The sequence below is a fragment of the Myxine glutinosa genome, chromosome 1 (assembly GCF_964187855.1).
Source record: "Myxine glutinosa chromosome 1, kmMyxGlut1.1, whole genome shotgun sequence".
NCBI lineage: Eukaryota > Metazoa > Chordata > Myxini > Myxiniformes > Myxinidae > Myxine > Myxine glutinosa.
Window position 1 is genome coordinate 280697906 of NC_136261.1, and position 22297 is coordinate 280720202.

A 22297-nucleotide genomic window follows, 5' to 3' on the forward strand; every position below is an offset into this window, starting at 1 on the left:
TCTCTCTCTGAATGTCACATTGAGAAGCTGAATCTCACGATCTGGTAGGTCGGCTCCAAGTTGAAAAACTTGCAGTTTTTTTTTTTTTTAACTGACCCTTTTCTAATCAGGCAGATTGACACCTCCTTCCTCCCTCACACCTCTCCACCCAGACCCTGACTATCCATGACCAATCTTCCAGAAACACTTTCCTTGTAACTATCCCCAAGTCTAAATAAAACACTCACCTTCATTCTTTCATGGTCCTTTTTCACCTGAAGGATCTTTCCTAAATCAAATATGAAGCTCTTCCCTACAGGATTTAAACTTTGCTGCCCACTGCCACCTCTTTGTCTTTCCTATTTTCACTACCGGGACCCTGTTCTCACCCTTCTACAATTCTCTCTCCTGACCGGCCTTGTTGGTATGCTAGAAACCCTGTTATCAGTGTATCAGCAAGACGTTTTGCAGTATGGAACATATTACCTGCAGGAAGATGGTGCCACATGCCAGAGGTATAGAAATCGAACAACCTCTGCCTGTAAGAGATGGAGTGGGCTGTAGCATCCTGTCTGTGAATGCCATTGAACACTGACCAATGGGAACATGAAGTGGGAGCTGGGCAAAAATCCACTTATGCAAAGTAATACACAACCAAAGAGCTGCAACAAAATCTATTCCACTTTTGCCAATGTCTGGATCAGTCTGACATACAGAATACTACACAAGACGGTGATTTTTCGGAGTATGAAGTGATGTTTTTTGTGGCTCTTCCAGTCCCCAAAATCTGAAATTTTCTTTATTCATCATCCCATTAATTTAAATATGTCACTCGTCAGAGAAAATTATGTCATCGATTACTGAGGTCTTCATTTTATAGTGCTTCAGAAAAGCGGTTAGAAAATTCATCCCATCTTCTGTGATCATTTTCATTAAATATCTGCAAAAGCTGTCTCGTAAGGAAAAATGTAAAAATGTTAATTCGACTTCTCCTATTTCCAGACAGAGTTAGACAGCTCAAGTTCGGTTTATTTACCTCTCCAGATACATTTGAGTCATTATCAACCCTTAACAAACACATACAGTACATGCTTTATTCTTGATTCCCCTCATAACCAATGTTTTTTCCCTCCATCCTGACACATTTATGAAACAAACACGTTATTCATTAAACACAAACACCACACATGCAAAGAGCCAAGTCCTCTCAGCTTGAACTCACCTTGTTGCGAAATGCGAGGAACAGGATGCTCAATGGAAAACATCCCCGAGCACGAAGCGCAGTTGATTGTCAGGAGAGCGGCAAGGAGCATCTGGAGGGGTGCCAATCGGGATGCTCTGTGCAGGACCAGGACTCATCCCGCTTAAGTGAGTATGAAGACGGAATGTAAGCAAGCACCGTTCATGGCCTTGGACCCAAGTCAAACATCTGCTGAAGAGGAAGAACCACCTGCCTGCCACTGAGGAGAAATCCGCATCTTGGAATCGAGCCGGAGTTCTGCTGTTAGCCAGGAGGATCGCCTGCGTGTTATCTGAGAAACCGCGTTGTGCTGAGGAAGAGACCATTGCCCTGAGGGAGCGACCCATGTGCGCTGGGCGTGAAGTGCCGTGCAAGTGGTGAAAGGCGAGAGGAAGGATTGTCTGCCTGTCATCTTAAAGGAAACCCGCGTTGTGCTGAGGGAATGACCATTGCCCTGAGGGAGCGACCCATGCTGTGTTAGGCGCGGGATGCTGTCCAAGTGGTGAAAGGCAGGCCAAGCAGAGATCTCTGGTAGATGAGGTTGCACTACACTCACACTATCATACTGATCATTCCCTTAAGTTGCCCAAGTAAGACAGGGGCCATCCCTGAGCCCTGAACTCATTTTCATCCTCTTCTATTTCCTCCTCTCTATCTTTCCTCAGAGTGTGATTCTACTGGGCCCATGTGGTCTTTGTAAATAATCAAGCAAGACTAGAGAAGGGATTTAAGTGTGAATTTCTGTGAACTATGAAGTGAACTGTTTCTGTGAAGTGTGAACTGGAAGATCTTGCGAGATCTTGCAGGGGAGGTCACGATTTTTTGAAGCTGTCTACGACCTTCACGCATGCTCGAAGTTAAGTAATTGTTCACAATTGTATTTTTGTCGAAACTGTATTTATCTTACGGGTGTGTACCTAAAGTACGTCCCTTGGAAGATAATTATCGGTGTTAATCTTTCATACCTGTATATAATAGTCGCATATTTCATGCCGCGGTATTTTGCAGACGAGTTATTGAAGATTCCTACCTTGAGGCTTGTTTTCTCCCAGGGGTCGATTGTGGTCCTTCTACTCTCGTTCTCTCAGTCTTTTCACCCCATACTTCCTTGTTTAAATTAACTATTAAAAAAAAAAAAAACATTTCCTTCTTTTCATTCGTTCTGCCACCATGTGTTTCACCCCCATTTTCATGCCATTCCCCAGATCTGTTTTGCCCTATTCCTTTTGCTGACACCTTTTGCCCTGTTCACGTGACTCGTGGTTGTCCCTCTAGGCTCCCTCTCCCCAATGGTATTTTTGTGAATATTAGATTGTTCTTCACTGTTCTGTTTAAATATGTTTAAACTTTCCCCTGCAGTGTTTTATTCAGTGGTATATTACAACACGCTGTTTTTCTTCCTATTTAAAAGGCTTTTTCAATTTCCTCTCCAACTCATTCAATTTCAAAAAAATATTCAATCTCTTATAATTCTAATTCACGACATGCTCTAAATTCAAATTCATTCCACCCCTCCTCCATCGTTCTTAAACGGATCTCTAACTTCAAAATCACAAGAAACCCAATTTGTTATCAATGTTTGTCTTTCATTAATCATCCACTTTCTAAACTCCCCCCTTGCCCCTCCACTCCAAATCTTCCCCCTTGCCCCTCCTCTCCAAAACTCCCCCTTGCACCTCCCCTCCTAAACACCCACCTTGCCCCTCCCCTCCTAAACTCCCCCCTTGCCCCTCCCCTCCTAAACTCCCCCCTTGCCCCTCCCCTCCTAAACTCCCCCCTTGCCCCTCCCTTCCAAAACTCCCCCTAACCCCTCCCCTTCAAAACTCCCCCCTACCCCTCCCCTTCAAATCTCTCCCCCTACCATCCCTCTCCAATTCTCCCCCCTCATTCTCAAAACTGCCTCCTCCCCACTTCATCTCCCTTCTATCTCATACCTCCACCTCCCCTAACCTTCTACTTTCCTCTGCCCCCCCCTCAAAGAACCCCCCACTGTGCCTCATCCCATCACCATCAAACCCTTCGTCCTCCTCATCATTCCCTTTCTTGTAACCCTTCTGTATTCTCTGACACACTATCAACTGCTCTTCCTACCTCCCCCTCTCATCCTTCATCTGAACCAACCCCTCCCCTCCCCTCTCCTGCACCCGATGCTCCCCCTAACTCCTCATAAACGATATGGACCTCAAACATCCGGGGCCTTCGCTCAAACCTGATTTATCTCTCCATTCAGGTTGCTTCTGACAATCCAGACTTGATCTGCTTAACAGAAACTTTCCTCCTTCAATATGTCTCCGATTCCTTAATATCTCTTCCTGGTTACTCCCTCCTCCGGTATGATAGACCTGAGCCTCGTCCTGGTGGTGGGGTTGCTATCTTTATCAAAAACTCTTCCTCACTCTCCTTGCACTGTCCTCTCTCCACCCCACCCCCAGGAGTACCTCTGCCTACGGCTTCCTCTCTGCTCCCACCTTTTGTTCATATGTGTTCTGTACCGTCCTCCAAACAGTGATGACTCCATTTACATGTCGCTGTCTGACAACATGTACCAACTTCTATCAACTCATCCCAACTCTCTTCCTCATATGTGGCTACTTCAACTGTCATCATGCCAGCTGGCTGGGTGTGGGTTCCTCTCTCACCAGCCATGGCACCACAGCAAAGGACTTCTGTGACTCATTGGGACTGACACAATCTGTCAATTTCTCGACCCGGATCTCAGTCAATGGAGTATCTGCTCTTCTAGACTTGATTATGACAAACTTCCCTGCAAAAGTCTGCTGCTCTTCTTCTGCACCAATCGGGTTTTCTGATCATGTGCTTGTTAAAGTGGACATCTCTCTGGCCATTCTCATAGAGCCCCCTCAGCGCCGACGAGTCTGGCATTTCACTCAGGCTGACTGGCACGGTCTGCAAGCAGCGATCAATCATCTGGACTGGTCTCCCATCTCCACTGCCTCTGACATCAATTCTTCCTGGGAATTCTTCCAAAGCAAACTGCTCTCTCTCATGCACAGATTTATCCCATCTCGTCTTCAGTTGTTTTACCCTTCGTCCTGTCCATGGTACACTGAATCTTGTGGTGAGGCAGTTGCCCTGAAACAACTTTCCGTTGCCTCTTGGAAGGCAAATCCAACTGAAGGCAATCTCAGTTCCTTCCAACAAGCTCGGAACAAGTGTGTGTCTACCCTCAGGAGTGCCAGGAAGCACTCTCTCTCCACACTCAAGAATGAACTCTCAAACCTGTCTCCTTCCTCCAAATCCTGGTGGCACCTGGTCAAATCCGATTCTGGTGTTTGTTCCCCCTCCATCTCCTCCCTCACCTCAAATGGCTACACAGTTGACACCGCACGTGACAAAGCCGAATGCCTCAACTCTGTATTTGCCTCAAAATATTGTGTCCCAAACCCATCTCTCTCTGTTCCCACCTTACCCAGTCGAACCCAACTGCTCCTGGACTCTGAGTCCTTCTCTCCTGACAAGGTGGATAAGTTTTTGTCAAACCTGGACTCTGATTCTGCAACTGGACCAGACGGCATCAGCCCACGGGTACAAAAATCCTGCTCTGCCGCTCTATCTCACCCTCTCTCTGTTCTTTTCACCCTCTCTTTTGCTCAAGGTAATCTGCCAGCATCTTGGAAATCAGCAAACATTACCGCTTTACACAAAAAAGGTGCAAAAACAGATCCTTGCAACTACAGACCAATCAGCCTGCTCCCAATTATCAGCAAAGTCATGGAATCCATCATTGCTTCGGATATCAAATCCTTCCTCTTCTCCAATGGCTTGATCTCCGATCATCAATTTGGATTCAGACCAGGTCATTCTACTTTGGACATGTTGCTTCTGCTGTCTCAACAATGGATGGAGGTCCTAAATGCCAAACAGGAAATCAGAGCTGTCTCCATTGACATATCACGTGCCTTTGATAGTCTGGCACCCAGCGCTGCTTACCAAACTCTCCTCCTATTGGTATCCATGGAAATCTCCACGGTTGGCTTGCGGACTTCCTCTCTGGTCGTAGTCAACGTGTGGCCCTGAATGGATTTCTCTCATCACCCCCTTCCTGTTCTGGCTGGAGTTCCCCAAGGTAGTGTTCTGGGCCCCGTGCTTTTTCTGGTCTTCATCAATGATCTCTCCGACTCTCCAGAAAATCCTATCTCTTTGCTGATGACTCCACTCTCTGCCCCTCCATTCCTCATCCCTCAGATCGGCAGTCTGCAGCCTCCTCACTCTCTGCAGACCTGGACAAAATCACAGACTGGTCAAACATGTGGAACATGTCTTTCAATCCTGACAAATCTCACACTCTTACTATGTCTCTCCGAAAAGACCGACTGGAAAACCCTCCCATCTACTTTCTCAACAATCCTCTCCAAGAAGTCCTGTTGCTCAACCTTTTGGGTCTCACTATCTGCCATGATCTTTCTTGGGAAAACCACATTTCCAAGCTGGTCTCCAAAGCCAGTCACCGACTGGGCATCCTCCATCATGCGGTCTTTTCTTGGCACACCTGAGCTCCTCACCACATACAAGGCTTTCATCCGCAGCTCAATGGAATACTGTTCCCCCCTCTGGGCCGGTACTCCTGCCTCGCACCTAGCTCGACTTCACACTGTTGAAACCAAAGCTTTCAGAATCATTGGAATCTCCTGTGATGAAGCTAACTCCGAGGGCCTTTCACTCACTCACCGCAGGCAGGTTGGTGGTCTTTCTGTCTTCTACCGACTCCTCTCTGGCCTTGCTCCCCCAGCTCTCTCTGTGCTGTCCCCCAAATATTCCTACCGGTCGCACAAGATCTGCCAGCAACCCTCTTATGGTTAAACTGCCAAAATCTAGGTTCTCTGCTCACCTTCACGCTTTTATTCCCCTTTTTCCCCGCCTCTGGAACAAACTCCCCCACTCCCTTCAATCGCACTCTCCCCTCCAGGTCTTTAAAACAGCTGTTCACCACCATCTCTTATCTTCCCCCATCCAAAACCTTGATCTTTTCTACCCCTGTTAATTCACCCGATACACTTTTTCGAAATTCCAACTTCTTTCCTGGAAGTCCTTGCAGTGTCCATATGTTTTATACCTCTCCCACCTCCCCCCAAGCCCTCTCTCTCGATGTCCCTGTTCTCAAATGTTGTGTTTGTGTCCTTCGCCCTCTCTCCCCATCTTGTCTACCACTCCCCTTATTTTGTGTTTTATGTGTTGGTTTGTGTCGGTTTGACTTTTTGTGTGATTAATGTTAGCTCTTTCACGAGCCTCGATATTGTATCCAAAAAAAACCAAAAAACTTTGGTAAACAGTTGTTTCCAACCTGCCAGTTTAGTCTCGTTTCCTATTGACTTGGCTAGGATGCAGTAGTGACAGCAAGGACGTTCTTCCGCAACCAATTGGCTCCACAACATTAGCATTAGCCGGTCCGTACTTGGCAGTTTGCTCGACTGCCCCTGATTAAGATAAGGTGAGTACGAACCATGGGCGCGATCGCCAGTTAGGTTGGCCACGTCACCCCCAGGTAAGCTGTATCAGCCATCAACTAGAGGTCCCTGGGAGAGTCGGCAGGCATAAACCAACATGAAGACCAGAGAACTGTCTATGAAAGAAAAGCAAGCAATTTGTAGATGAAAGAACAGAATAATTCAATTAGAACCACAGCAAAGAAAATTTGGGCATATGAAAAACACCAATTTGGAATGTCCTAACAAAGAAACCACAAGTGTACTAAGCAATAGACATCGGCCAGGTCGGCGAAGGAAAACGAGCGTTACGCCTCGGTCCCCCATCGGTGAAGTGATGTGAGTTGACAAAGTGGAAGATGCAAGGCGGCCATCTTGGATTTTGACGTGGCGACCCAATTTTCAATAGCGTTCTTCCTTATGCCTAGATACACCCACAAACCAGATTAGAGGTTGGTACTTCGCTTATTTTTCAAGATATTCCGCTCACAAGGTTCAGGCATACATGGTGACGGCCATCTTGGATTTTGACGTGGCGACCCAATTTTCAATAGCCTTCTTCCTTATGCCTAGATACACCCACAAACCAGATTAGAAGTTGCTACTTCGCTTATTTTTCAAGATATTCCGCTCACAAGGTTCAGACATACATGGCGTCAGACATACATACATGGCGGTGGCCATCTTGGATTTTGACGTGGGTTGCACCCACACACCAAATTAGAATTCGGTCCTTCGCTTACGCACGCACGTTCGCACGCATGGACGGACGCACGCACACACACACGGACGGAGGGGAAAACCATAGTCCCCCTTTCGCTCCGCCGTGCGACGGGGGACAACAACTGCAGTTGATGACAGAAAAATCAGAGCGGTGAATAAAAACCCAAAAACAACTGTCAGTGACAGGACCAACAACCTGTAGAGTGCATTGGTGAAAGTATCGCAATCTACCATTCACAGAAGACTTCAACAACAAAATTACAAAAGCTACACCACATGATGCAAACCTCTCATCAGCACCAAAAATAGAAAGGCCAGATTAGAATTTTCCAATAAGTACAAAGGTGAGCCAGTGAGTTCTGGAACAAAGTTTTATGGACAGATGAGACCAAGATAAACCTTTACGAAAGTGATGGAAAGGTAGTGTTATGGCTTGGGCTTGCATAGCTGCTTCTGAAACGGGCTCACTCATCTTTATTGATGATGTAACTAATGATAGCAGCAGCAGAATGAATTTGGAAGTGTACAGAAACATTTTATCTTCCTATGCACAAGAAAATGCCTCCAAATCCATTCAACGGCGCTTTACCATGCAGCAAGACAACAACCCAAAACATGCTCCCAACACAACCAAGGGGTTAATCAGGGGAAAAGGTAGAAGGTTTTAGACTGGCCAAGTCAATCTCCTCATTTAAATCCAATGGAGCATGCATTTAACTTGCTGAAGAGGAGACAAAAGTCAGAAAACCCCCAAACCAAACACCAACTGAAAATGGCTACAGTAAAGGCTTCACAAAGCATTTATTGCAAAGGTATTGACCGCGGATGAATGTCTGCTGATTTGCCCTGCAAATGTCTGCTGCTCTTCTTCTGCTCCAATCGGCTCATCTGATCATGTGCTTGTTAAAGTGGACATCTCTCTGACCATTCTCAGAGAGCCTCCTCAGCGTCGACGAGTCTGGCATTTCACTCAGGCCAATTGGCACTGTCTTCAAACAGCCATGAATCATCTGGACTGGTCTCCCATCTCTACTGCCTCTGACATCATCTCATCCTGGGAATTCTTCCAAAGTAAATTGCTCTCTCTCATGCACAGATTTATCCCATCTCGCCTTCAGTTGTCATACCCTTCCTCCCGTCCATGGTACACGGGATCTTGTGGTGAGGCAGTTGCCCAGAAGCAACTTGCCTTCGCCTCCTGGAAAGCAAATCCAACGGAAGGAAATCTCATTTCCTTTCACAAAGCCCGAAACAATGTGTCTTGTGAGACAAGACACATGAAAGCCCGCTTGGAGTTTGCAAGAAGCACCTAAAGGACTCTCAGAATGTGAGAAACAAGATTCTGTGGACTTTCATGTGTCTTTCACTGAGGAGAGGCTTCCGTCTGGCCACTCTGCCATAAAGCCCAGATCGGTGGAGTGTTGCAGTGATGGTTGTCCTTCTGGAAGTTTCTCCCATCTCCACACAGGATCTCTGGAGCTCAGCCAGAGTGACCATCGGGTTCTTGATCACCTCTATTACCAAGGCCCTTCTCCCCCGATTGCTCAGTTTGGCCGGGTGGCCAGCTCCAGGAAGAGTCCTAGTTGTTCCGAACTTCTTCCATTTAAGAATTATGGAGGTCACTGTGCTCTTGGGAACCTTCAATGCAGCAGAATTATTTTTGTCAGCTTCCCCAAATCTGTGCCTCGACACAATCCTGTCTCTGAGCTCTGCAGACAGTTCCTTCGACCTCATGGCTTGGTTTTTGCTCTGATATGCATTGTCAGCTGTGAGACCTTGTATGGACAGGTGTGTACCTTTCCAAATCATGTCCAATCAATTGAATTTACCACAGGTGGACTCCAATCAAGGTGTAGAAACATCTCAAAGATGATCAAGAGAAATGGGAGGCACCTGAGCTAAATTTCAAGTGTCATAGCAAAGGGTCTTAATACTGTTATGTCGGAGGGTAAAGGAATATCTTGAGCCAGGTAGATCTGTATAGGTAACATGCTTCGACTGTCGTGATAGGGAATCTACCTGTAATAAGTTCTATGGTTAGTCCGGTTTGTCGGTATAAGCTGTATTGATGTACCCGCTACGAGGGAGCAGGGCGTGCTAAATAGTGCAGGGATATGGATAAGAGTGCTTTGTTCGTCGTCCCCTGTCGTCAAACCTGTGTCCCTCGTGGCAACGCACACATATAAACACTTAGATAGGTCCTTAGTGCACACATTAATTAGTTCCCTTCCCTTGCAATGACCTTGGAAGAAAACGGGCAGGAAGCCAGGCCGGGGCACCGCCGATGGGGCCGCAGCCAGTCACACCACCAGCTGGCCTAGCAACCAGCCTCATGGCAGGCTTGGAACCACGCCCAGGAGGACTGTTGATTGGTCCATAGGAGGAACAGAGAACTGCCCCGTGATTGGAAGGAAGGGAAGGACTGGTGGTTGGCCACGAGGGTGGCGTAACATGGTGGCGGGAAGGACTTGGCCAATGATAAAGCACCAGCACAGCAGAGCATTCGAGAGACGAGGCTCTGATTGGGGGCGAGCAGGACTTGACTCACACGGGAGGTGACAAAAGGACGCGCTGGATGACATTTTGTCTCTTGGCGCTGCACGACATCTTGGCTCTCTAAGCTCTTCGCTCTCTCTCGCCTCTTCGCGCTGGACCCATCGCCCTTCGTGTGAAGATCGACCCTTTGTGCTTGTGCTCTCTGCGCTGGGATTGGAGATCGCGTTCTTCGTGGTGCGTGGTGCTTGGAGCGGTCCTTCTCGGTGCGTTCGGAGCTTGGAGTGGTGCTGGGGCCTCGTGTGCGATCGACTCGGAGCTTGGAGCGGTGCGGGCCGCGCGGGGCCTGGCGAAGCGTGCGAGCAAGGCTGACGGAGGGTTCCTTCGCGCCGGAGCTCGGAGCCGTGTTGGACAGCGGACACTGCACTACTGACAGATAAGGCCGCACTCCACAGAACATTACACGACGAGACATTTCTTTTCGTAATTCAGTCCTTTGTTCGTTTCTGAAGTGAGGTGTGCGGGATCCCGATTTAGGACCGTTATTTATCTTCCGACGCGTTCTCTTGTTCTCGGGTTCCAAAATAAACGTGTTTCTTTTTGTGCATTGAACTCGGGTTTCGTTTGAGTTGCTTTCCTCCAGGGTCGGAGTTGCCGTCGGGGCTAAAGGTAATCGCTTCCGCTTCTTCCCTTCTTTCTCCCGTGCTTTTATAGCAAAATCCGTATTTGGTCGTTGCCTCCATTAAAGCCGTTCGGTCTTCCGCGGTCCCTGGTGTTAACCTTGAGGGATTCGCGCGACAATACTTATGTAAATGTGATATTTCAGTTTTTTCTTTTTCATAAATTTGCAAAACTTTCTAAAATCCTGTTTTCTCTTTGTCATTTTGGGGGTATTGAGTGTGGATTGATGAGGGAAAAAATGAATTTAAACGATTTCAGCATAAGGCTGCAACATAACATAATGTGAAAAAAGTGAAGGGGTCTGAATACTTTCTGAATGCACTGTATATAATAAAAATTTCCCCAATACAACAATGTAAAATGAAAAATTCAATGATCAGAATCTCGAATTGTTTTTTGTTTTTTTCCTTCTTTTCAAATTTTCATTCACACTAGCAATTCAAAAGCAAATAAACTATTTTGAAATGTCCTGCATTGTTATATGGAGAGATATAATTGTGCATGAAAATTGTTGGGCAAAGTAACAGGTTGTTATGGACCCAGTATGTATGTGTTGGTTTAAAATAATGGTATTTTTATCAACATAAAAAGGCAAAACATTCAGAAATATTTAATGTTGCAATAATCAGATATTCTGGTGAAATTCTTCGCACTTTTATTGATATTTTGCACTGATCCCCAGTGAAAAAAAAACAAGCAGTTCAGAAGTTGGTGGGAGTAAATTGAGAAGATAAGAGGCAAAAATAGTGAGATGAAAGAAGAATTTAGAGAAAGAAGGGTAAACATGAGAAGAATAGTGAGACTCGCAAATGGAAGATGTGATCTGGAATTGGTATTGCATGCTGAATGAACTACAAAAAAGTATGCTGTATATTTTATGTGGAAAGAGAACAGACAGAGAAAGTGGAAATAAGTTTGGATGTGCATGTTAGTATCACAGACCTTTACTCAAAAGTTCGGTGTGTAATCTTCCAGTGATATTACAAAAGCTCAAATTCCAACCAGGCAAAGATGTTTCAGTTGTAATGTTTCTTTAGAACAAAGTATAATAAGATTGCTGTTGGAAAATTCAAAACAGCACAGACTTGCGATACATCCAACATTACAAAATCAAGTTAAAACTTCCATCTGGAATTAAAAATACTCAAATCAATCGTAGCAATGCCCAGTTATGTTTCACAAATTACAACTGTTAGGGCAAAATGTACGACAGTTTTAGTCCATTTTTGATGCAGTAACTGTCGACCCCCACTGATTTCAAAGGGAAGCTTTGGGCATTCTGCTTGGTCCAATGATTCAATTGCATGAACAAGATGTTGGTTAAAACTAGGTGGTTATTTAAACTAGATGCAGTCTTTCATTGGATTTTAATTTAGAGTCATAATGTCTTTGTGGAGACACTACAAAGACAGTAGAATGTAGATAGAGATAGAGATAGAGATATACCAACATTAAACTGAGACACTGGTGAATGAAATGAAGTTAAAGTTCCTAACATCAGGATCAATAACACTCAGTGAAAATAATCTGGGTCATGTGTTTGTATTTTCAGTGACAGCCATTAAGTCCATAAATTGGGCAAATTATGGTTGCCAGTGGTTTTTGAAACACCTAATCCATCCCAAAAATCCACATCACGTTTTTGGTATATCTGGATGTGCCGATTTGTTTATCGTCGTGTGGTAGAAAATATCTTCATTTTAGTGAGTGTAGAGTGATGCATGTGGTTGACAAAGAGAAACAAAAGCAGAGGAATCACTCTGAATCTCGATGTATCTCAGATGCATCTGCACGGCAGATGGGACATGTGCGGTTTGTCTGGAAGAACAAAAGACAAACAGAACAACAAATAAAGCTACGTATACCAATTATATTCCTTGTATCTCATCACTGCCTCAATCTGTTTATGCAAGTTTAGAGACCAAGCATTTCTATCTCGATCACTCATATCCTGCATCTTTCCTTTAAAATTATTTCACAAATTATTTAATATCAACACCTGCTTACACTCACTTGTGGATGAAAGATCCCATTATACCTCTCACAAAAGCAAGCTTTTAGGCTCGTGCCCTGCCCATATAATCCAATCATAAATGAAAAATGGATATTAAGTGTAAAGGAATCTAAATTGTTAAGTAAAAATGCAAATTCAGATATTGATACAAAATTCTACATCAAGTAAAAATATCATCATATGTGAATACAAAATAAATATAATCAGATGTATATGCAGCAGAGCTGTCTGTGTGTGTGTGTGTGTGTGTGTGTGTGTGTGTGTGTGTGTGTGTGTGTGTGTGTGTGTGTGTGTGTGTGTGTGTGTGTGTGTGTGTGTGTGAGCATATATATATGTGTGTGGATACCAACAGATTTTTTAATTTCAACAATTTTCTGGAAGAAATGGTGCATTATTTGAAAAACGTGTAAGGGTGCCAATATTTTTGGCATGACTATATATATCTGTGCAGTGTCTGTGTTGTGTTGTGTCACTGAACTACTCCCTCAAACGTTTGTGAAATCGTACCAAACTTATGGTATGCCCCTATCTCTCCCGTGTGTATGTCCTCAGTGTATTCTTCTTGAAAATTTTAGAAAAAAAAATTATTTTTGAAAATTGTTTTTTCCAACTTCAGTTGTTTATAAAATGTAATATCACGTATATTACAAATACATTTGTGCAAAATAATTGTTTGTATTTATATGATTGGTGTAAACCATGACAAAACCAACTCAGGTACAGTCATCTATCTATATATCTACATATCTGGCCAGTCTGTGTTGTCACTGAACTACTCCCTCAAACTTTTGTTTCCGTGGTTGTGACGTGTTTTTAAGAACGTGGCTGTGAGGTGTTTTGAATTACGTGGTGGTGAGGTGTTTTGAATTACATGGTGGTGAGGTGTTTTGAATTACGTGGTGGTGAGGTGTTTTGAATTACGTGGTGGTGAGGTGTTTTGAATTGCATGGTGGTGAGGTGTTTTGAATTACGTGGTGGTGAGGTGTTTTGAATTACGTGGTGGTGAGGTGTTTTGAATTGCATGGTGGTGAGGTGTTTTGAATTACTTGGTGGTGAGGTGTTTGGAATTACGTGGTGGTGTGGTGTAATCATCCCAAACTTGCAGTCTGCACCTACCCCTCCCGTATGTATGTGCTGAGAGGTTCTTTATGAATTAAAAAAAAAAAATTCAACTTAAATCGATTATAAAAATGTAATATCACAAACACTACAAATAAATTTGTGCAAATTAATTGTTTGTATTATGATTGGTGTAAATCATGACAACACAGCAACTCAGGTACAGTTATTATCCTCAGCTAAAACAAGCCCGTTCCTCTGCAACGACACTTGGTGAGGCGAGCGTAGTAAACCGAGCCGAGCTAGCATATTGTATAAATACTGGCTTTGTGGTGAGTTTGGAAGCAACGTTGGGGGTAGATACTACTCGCAGTGAGTTGGAGAGAATGGTGGTTGGAAGAGAGACAGGAGGGATGGGAAAGAAAAGAATGCCTTTCACATTCACGTCTGCTAATGCCTTTATCTTGCATGCAATTTATGTAAAGCTCCACGAGTATTCTTAGATCAATCTAAACAAAAACAATGATTAATGTAAAGTCTGTTCACTCTGTCATCCTATCAAAACATTCGACCTTCGTGAGCTCTGTCGGTTGACAAAGTTTCCTTTTATCCAACAGATTTTCCAATAAAGGTTTGTTGTATCTGCACCTAATTTTTAAACCTCATCTGACAACATGGCAAACTGGCAAAATATTTCAGCATTTCAGCCATGAAACACAAGCCTGGTGTTGGCTTAGCGGTCAGGGTGCCGACTTGGGATCCTAGGATCCTGGGTTTGAATCCCGGTCGATCGCTGAATTAACGCCAGGGGGGTTGACTCAGCCTGTCATCCTTCGGAGGTTGGCAAATTGAGTACCAGCTTGCTGGGATGAATGATCCCAGTGTGTACCCCGGTTTAGAATGGGTACACTGTATCCCTGCACATCGTAAGAAGCGACTAAGGGTTGGCGTCAGGAAGGGCATCCAGCCATAAAAGCAGTCTCAAACAGGGAACCATGATTGTCATGGGGCCCGCAAGGCTAACCCCCGCTCTAGCGGGGAAAATGGCCTTAAAACGATCATTCATATTCATTCATTCATTCATTCACATCCAAAATGTCAGCTTTACTTTTCTTTGCTTTCAATGGCCTTTTGCCTCAGTCATCTCTTAGATGATAAAACCAATTGTTCGAACTGTTCATAGGCACAGACTGACAATGGCCTTGACAAAGTCTCGTATTCCTCCGATAGATCATATATCTACGGTATCTATCTTTATCATTATCTTTTTAAGTTATGGATCCTTCATTTGTCCGCTTTGCAATTGTTCATCATTTTATTATCATGTAGCTCTTCAACTTTAACATCTGTTCATATTTATGGCCCGCTCTCGATTTTTTTTCCCCTTCTCACCCTCAGCCACTTGTCCACACATTTAGCGTGGAATTCGTGAGAACAGGGAAGAAGCCGGAGAAGTTGTCTAGCTTCAAAGTCAAACATACACACCACACAGCTGCAAGACATGAATGATGCAATAACGATTAATTAATAACAATATAGCAAAGATTGAATCGCATGCTATTGATAAAGCTAAAAGAGCGCAGCAGTGGTGCAGAGAAAGTTAGAGGAAAATGGCTTAGGGGAATGAAGAGATGTTCAAGATAGATCATATAAAAATGGCTCTTTGATGAAAAAGAGAAGGCTGCACTAAAAATGGAAAGGAATAAAGAAAGCTAGGGGGAGGCATGATGATGGTGAGGTGGAGATATACATATCTATGGCAGGAAGAAAAGAGGGCAGGAGGATGAAGACAACCATTAAAGTAAAGTTAGGAAGAGTCCATTGATGTGAAATCACATGCATAGGGAAAAAAAACAAATATATGGACAGAAAGGGTGTAAAGAGAGTTGGAACATACAGGCTTTGTTCAGACTGCTGGTTCTCTGGATTGTAACGGTACGATGGCAGCTGATCCACATCCTGTTTGCTGAGTCCACGAGGTTTTGCTTCCCCGAGTCGTTCTGCCAAGGTCAACAACGCCTGAGTAAAAGGTGAAGGTAAGTGGTAGTGGAGAGAGGGAGAAGCACATAGTGAGAAAAAGACAGGAAACATTGGGGGTGGTGATGGTTAGTGAAGATATAATGTGCTGGTAGCTAAGACTTTAACGACTCTGCGCAGAACATTCTCAGCAGATTGCTCCAGGCCAGACAATAGGTGTCAAAAAAAAAAAAAAAACCACCTTTAGAGGCCATTTTCCCCCGCAAAGCGGGGGTTGGCCTTTTTCGGGCACCGTGGTTGTTGTTGTTTTTGTTGGTCCCCTTTTTGAAGCAATGTTTTACGGCCGGATGCCCTTCCTGCCGCCAACCCTTTTTGTCGCCTTTTACGACAAACAGGGAATTACCAGTGAACTGGTACTCAATGAGCCGACCTCGGAAGGATGACTGGCTAAGTCAACCCCCCTGGTGTTAATTCAGCGATCGACCGGGATTCGAACCCAGGATCCTGGGATCCTAAGCTGGCACCCTAGCCGCTAGCCCAACACCATTCTCAGCAGATTGCTCCAGGCCAGACAATAGGTGTCAGCTGTATGATATTCTATGCTTGATTGTTTGGGTGCTCATGACTAGGTGCTTAGTGTGATGAATGTGTCTGGTGCTCTTCGGTGGGTGCCCGATTCTTGAGACTGGCTGCCTGATGCTCATGACTGGCTGCCTGGTTCTCGAGACTGTGTGCCTGGTGCTTGTGACTGGGTGCAACCTCATAATTCTCCACCTCGCCGTCATCCACATCCAGGTCAAGACCAAACGGTGGTGCCATCGTTGGAGACATGGGAAGGACCGATCTGAAAGACAACAATAGACAAATATATATTAACTATCAGCAATCTCAGTTCTCTTTCAGACACAAATATGTACTTTTGTACCATTTACATCCACTCCATTCTTAGGCCACACACCAGTTAAGCAAGACAGAGGACTTACCAAGACAAAATAATGTACATAACATGCTTATGAGAATTTAAGAAAAGCAATACTCATGTAGTTTTTTTAATATTTAAAAGTAATAAATAGAAAGCTTAAATTGAGGGTTCAAACCTCGAAGAGATCCATGGTCATTATCATTACATCAGCACCAAATAATATACAAGAAAAGCTTCATTGTTTAACTTTATAAGACAAATTGTGAAACAAAAAGTGGAAATTTGTCAATTAGAGGAAGCCTGGCCTGTTTGCATGGAACTGGAACCTTAGTTCATGCAAAACATTGCAACAATTATTTCATGCAATGACAATCATTGATGAGCAGAAATCATATTATAATTCGAGAAGTGTTTGTTTGTTTCACTTCTATGCACTCCAGAACCGCTGGATGGAAGGAGTTGAAAAGTGGTGGTTGTAGTCGGGAAGAGGTGAAAAATAATCTCAACACTTTGCAAAGAAGGAAGAGGTGAGATAAGTGAAAATTAAGAAGCTACTGTAAAAGGATGCTGAGAACTGATTAGGCTAAAAGAGGAGTCGAGCCAGCACCCTGGCGAAATTCCAGCTCTAACCTACAGGGGGCACTGCATTAGCGGCCCACAGCTGTGCCCCCAGGAAATGATTCCACCCGCAGCCATGTGTTGCATACGAAAGAAGAGGAAGATGAGGGTGTGCATATTTTAAAAGCCATTGAGTTCCACATATGAGGAGCATACAGTGTATGAAGAGTGCTTGACGGGCAAAAGTCTTCGGCCTAATCACCAGGTGGGAATGGGTCAAATCTGTTCCCCTCTTCCACCCTTCATTTTCCGGCAAAAGTCTTCTGCCTAATCACCAGGTTTGAATGGGTAAAATCTGTCCCCTCTTCCACCCTTAATTTTCCCACCTGAATTTGGCTGAGCTTTGCCAAAGGGCAGTTTGGTTTTAAATCATGGTGCCTTAATTTGCAGATTCCAAATTTTCCATGATTCCCAGTTTCCTGCATACCAGTTTATATGCCAATTAAACTATGCGCAGTGGAGCCCCCGTACTCCCCAATGTCCATATAAGAGGATCTCATTAACAAAGGAATTTAATAAACAAAAATGGGGTGGTGGAGTGGGGGGGAAGAAGTAGGGAAAAGAACACAATCGCACACGCGGCGAACCAAACTGTGTGACCATTGAATAAAAGTAAATTAAATTGATATGTGGGAGAAGTACATGCCCAGACCAGGAATCAAATCCAGGTCCTCTGGAAAACCATACCAGTGCTCTGCCATCTGAGCTATCTGGGCAACCCTGACTGAGCATGCAATTTTCCCACACATATGATTGACACTATCTTTTCCGTCAATGGAGACGAGAGATCTCGCGAGATCTTGGAGACGGCGGCAGGGATTTTCGAAGCTCCACACGGTCTCCACGTTTTTCGAAGTTAAGTCTGTTCACAATTGTATTTTGTCGAAACTGTATTTATCTTTCGGTGTGTGAAGTTATTGTGTGCAACTTTGGTTGTTTCTCGGTGTTTATCTTTCATAAATTGATCGTCTGTTTGCCGTGTCGCGAGCAAGGCCTTGTACAGTGTGCACTGTACAACCTTGAGGCTTTGTTTTTCTCTCAGTGGTCCGTCGTTTGTGATCCAATAACTTTCGTTCTCTGTATTCCCAGTCTTTTCACCCATAGCCTACTTCCTTGTGTAAATCTCAACTAAAAAACAAACAAACAAAAAAAAAACATTTTCCTTCTCTGTTCTCATTCGTTTATTCATTCTTATTCGTTCGTTCGTTCTTCGACCACGTGTTTCTCCCCCATTTCCCCAGATAGTTTTCACTCATTAACCTTCAATGTTTACACTTTCCCCTCAAGTTATGTATTCCGTCATATTTTATAACACCTTTTTCTTCTTCTTCTTTAAAAGGCTGCTTTCGACTTGCTCACCAAATCAATTCATCCCAAAAAAAATATCCATCTCCTATAGTGCCTTTTTTCTACATTCCCTAAACTCTCCTGCACTCCATCCTCCATCCAGCGTCCTTAAACGTATTTTTAACTCGAAGGTCACAAGAAACTCATTTTGCAATAAATGTTCGTTTCCCATAAATCGTACACTTTCAAAAATCCAATCTCACCCCTCCCCTCCAAATCTTCCCCATAACCCCTCCCCTCCAAATCTTCCCCATCACCCCTCCCCTCCAAATCTTCCCCATCACCCATCCCTTTCAAATCTCCCCCCTTGCCCCCTCCCTCCTAAACTACCCCCTCACCCCTCCCCGCCAAGACGCCCCCTCGCCCCTCCCCTCCAAATCTCCCCCATATCCCATCCCTTTCAAATCCCTCCCCTTGTCCCTTCCCTCCCAAACTCCCCCCTCACCCCTCCCCTTCAAATCTCCCCACCCTCATTGCTTCTCAATTTCCCCCCTCTCACTCCCCCTCCTCAAAGCGTCCTCCCCGCTTCTTCCCCCTTCAAACTCTCACCTCCATCTCCCCCAACCTTCTGCCTCGCTCTTCCCCCTCCTCAAATAACACCTCATTGTGGCTCACCCAATCACCATCAAACCTTTTGTCCGCCCCATCCTTCCCTTTCTCCGAGCTATTCTGAAATCTCTGACACACCTTCAACAGCTCTCCCTACCTCTTCCACCTCTTCCACATCTTACCCTACCCCTCCTCCCCCCTGTTCTGTATCTGATGCTCCCCCTTCCTCTTCATTAACGGTATGGACGTCAAACATCCGGGGCCTTCGTTCAAACTTAACTGATCTCTCCATACAGGTTGCTTCTGTCAAACCAGACGTGATCTGCTTAACAGAAACTTTCCTCCTTTATGATGTCTCTGATTCCATAGTATCTCTCCCGGGCTACTCCCTCCTCCGGTATGATAGACCTGAGCCTCGTCCTGGAGGCGGGGTTGCTATCTTTATCAAAAACTCTCTTCCTCACTCGCCCTGCACTGCACTCTCTCCACCTCACCCCCAGGAATACCTCTGGCTACGGCTTCCCCTTCGCTCCCACCTCTTGTTCATATGTGTGTTGTACCGTCCACCAAACAGTGATGACTCCATCTACATCTCGCTGTCTGATGATATGGACCAACTTCTATCTACTCATCCCAACTCTCTCTTCCTCATATGTGGTGATTTCAACTGTCATCATGCCAGTTGGCTGGGTGTGGGTACCTCTCTCACCAGCCATGGCTCCTCAGCAAAGGACTTCTGCGACTCACTGGGACTGACGCAATCTGTCAATTTCCCGACCCGGATCTCAGTCAACGGAACATCTTCTCTTCTGGACTTGGTTATGACTAACTTCCCTGAAAATGTCTGCTGCTCTTCTTCTGCTCCGATCGGATCATCTGATCATGTCCTTGTTAAAGTGGACATCTCTCTGACCATCCTCAGGGAGCCTGCTCAGCGTCGACGAGTCTGGCATTTCACTCAGGCCAACTGGCACGGTCTTCAAGCAGCCATCAATCATCTGGACTGGTCTCCCATCTCTACCACCTCTGACATCAACTCATCCTGGGAATTCTTCCAAAGTAAATTGCTCTCTCTCATGCACAGATTTATCCCATCTCGTCTTCAGTTGTCATACCCTTCCTCCCGTCCATGGTACACGGAATCTTGTGGTGAGGCTGTTGCCCAGAAACAACTTGCCTTCGTCTCCTGGAAAGCAAATCCAACGGAAGGAAATCTCATTTCCTTTCACAAAGCCCGAAACAAGTGTGTGTCCACCCTCAGGAGAGCCAGGAAACAATATCTCCGCTCTCAAGACCGAACTCTCTTATCTGTCTCCCTCTTCCAAATCCTGGTGGCGTCTGGTCAAATCCGTTTCTGGTGTTTGTTCCCCCTCCATCCCCTCCCTTACCTCAAACGGCTACACAGCTGACTCCGCACGTGAAAAAGCTGAATGCCTCAACTCTGTGTTTGCCTCTAAATCTTGTGTCCCAAACCCATCCCTCTCTGTACCCACCATACCCAGTCGTACCCTGCTGCTCCTGGACTCCGTGTCCTTTCCTCCTGACAAGGTGGAAAAGTTTCTGTCAACCCTCGACTCTGATTCTGCAACTGGACCCGACGGCATCAGCCCACGGGTCCTAAAATCCTGCTCTGCTGCTCTATCTCACCCTCTCTCTGTTCTCTTCACCCTCTCTTTTGCTCAAGGTCAACTGCCATCTGCTTGGAAATCAGCCAACATCACCGCTTTGCACAAAAAAGGTGCAAAAACAGATCCTAGCAACTACAGACCAATCAGCCTTCTCCCAATTATCAGCAAAGTCATGGAATCCATCATTGCTTCTGATATGAAATCTTTCCTCTTCTCCAATGGCTTGATCTCTGATCATCAATTTGGTTTCAGACCAGGTCACTCTACTCTGGACATGCTGCTTCTGCTGTCTCAACAATGGATGGAGGTCCTCAATGCCAAACAGGAAATTAGAGCTGTCTCCCTCGACATATCACGTGCCTTCGACACGGTCTGGCACCCCGCTCTGCTCACCAAACTCTCCTCCTTTGGTATCCATGGAAATCTCCACGCATGGCTGGCGGACTTCCTCTCTAGTCGTCGTCAACGTGTGGCCCTGAATGGGTTTCTCTCATCTCCTCTTCCTGTTCAGGCTGGAGTTCCCCAAGGCAGTGTTCTGGGCCCCGTGCTTTTTCTGGTCTTCATCAATGATCTCTCTGACTCTCTCGAAAATCCTCTCTATCTCTTTGCTGATGACTCCACTCTCTGCCGCTCCATTCCTCTTCCCTCAGATCGGCAGTCTGCTGCCTCCTCACTCTCTGAAGACCTGGACAAAATCACAGACTGGTCAAACAAGTGGAACATGTCTTTCAATCCTGACAAATCTCACACTCTTACTATGTCTCTCCGAAAAGATCGACTGGACAACCCTCCCATCTACTTTCTCAACAATCCTCTCCAAGAAGTTCTGTCGCTCAAGATTTTGGGTCTCACTATCTGCCATGATCTTTCTTGGGAAAACCACATTTCCAAGCTGGCCTCCAAAGCCAGTCGCCGACTGGGCATCCTCCGTCGTGCGAAGTCCTTCCTCGGCACACCTGAGCTCCTCACCACATACAAGGCTTTCATCCGCAGCTCAATGGAATACTGTTCTCCCCTATGGGCCGGTGCTCCTGCCTCACACCTAGCTCGGCTTCACGCTGTTGAAACCAAAGCTTTCAGAATTATTGGAATCTCCCGCGATGAAGCTATCTCTGAGGGCCTTTCACTCACTCACCGCAGGCAGGTAGGTGGTCTTTCTGTCTTCTACCGACTCCTCTCCGGCCTTGCACCCCCAGCTCTCTCTGTGCTCTGTCCCCCAAATATTCCTACAGGTCGCACAAGATCTGCCAGCAACCCTCTGATGGTTAAACTGCCGAAATCTCGGCTCTCCGCTCACCTTCACTCTTTCATTCCTCTTTTCTCCCGCCTCTGGAACAAACTCCCTCACTCCCTTCAATCCCACTCCTCCCTCCAGGTCTTTAAAACAGCTGTTCACCACCATCTCTTATCTTCCCCCATCCAAAACCTTGATCTTTTCTACCCCCGCTAATTCACCCCAGATCCACCTTGTTTGAAATTCCAACTTCTTTCCTGGAAGTCCTGGCAGTGTCCATATGTTTTATACCTCTCCCACTGCCCCCTTCCCACGCCCCCCCCCCCCCCCCCCCAAAGCCCTCGCCCTCTCTCAGATCTCTCGATGTCTCCATGTCTCTCGGTCCCTGC

General features: G+C 45.4%; 1 protein-coding gene across 1 annotated transcript in view; it reads right to left on the minus strand.

The window, feature by feature from the left end:
* Positions 1-11198: 11198 nt before the first annotated feature.
* The window catches only part of LOC137438177 (E3 ubiquitin-protein ligase RNF38), a 43811-nt gene continuing 32712 nt past the window's right edge, over positions 11199-22297 (minus strand). The window contains 4 exon segments of the mRNA XM_068133192.2: positions 11199-12378; positions 15026-15125; positions 15531-15652; positions 16370-16454. Coding sequence (XP_067989293.2) covers positions 12316-12378; positions 15026-15125; positions 15531-15652; positions 16370-16454 — 370 coding nt within the window. The 3' untranslated portion in view covers positions 11199-12315.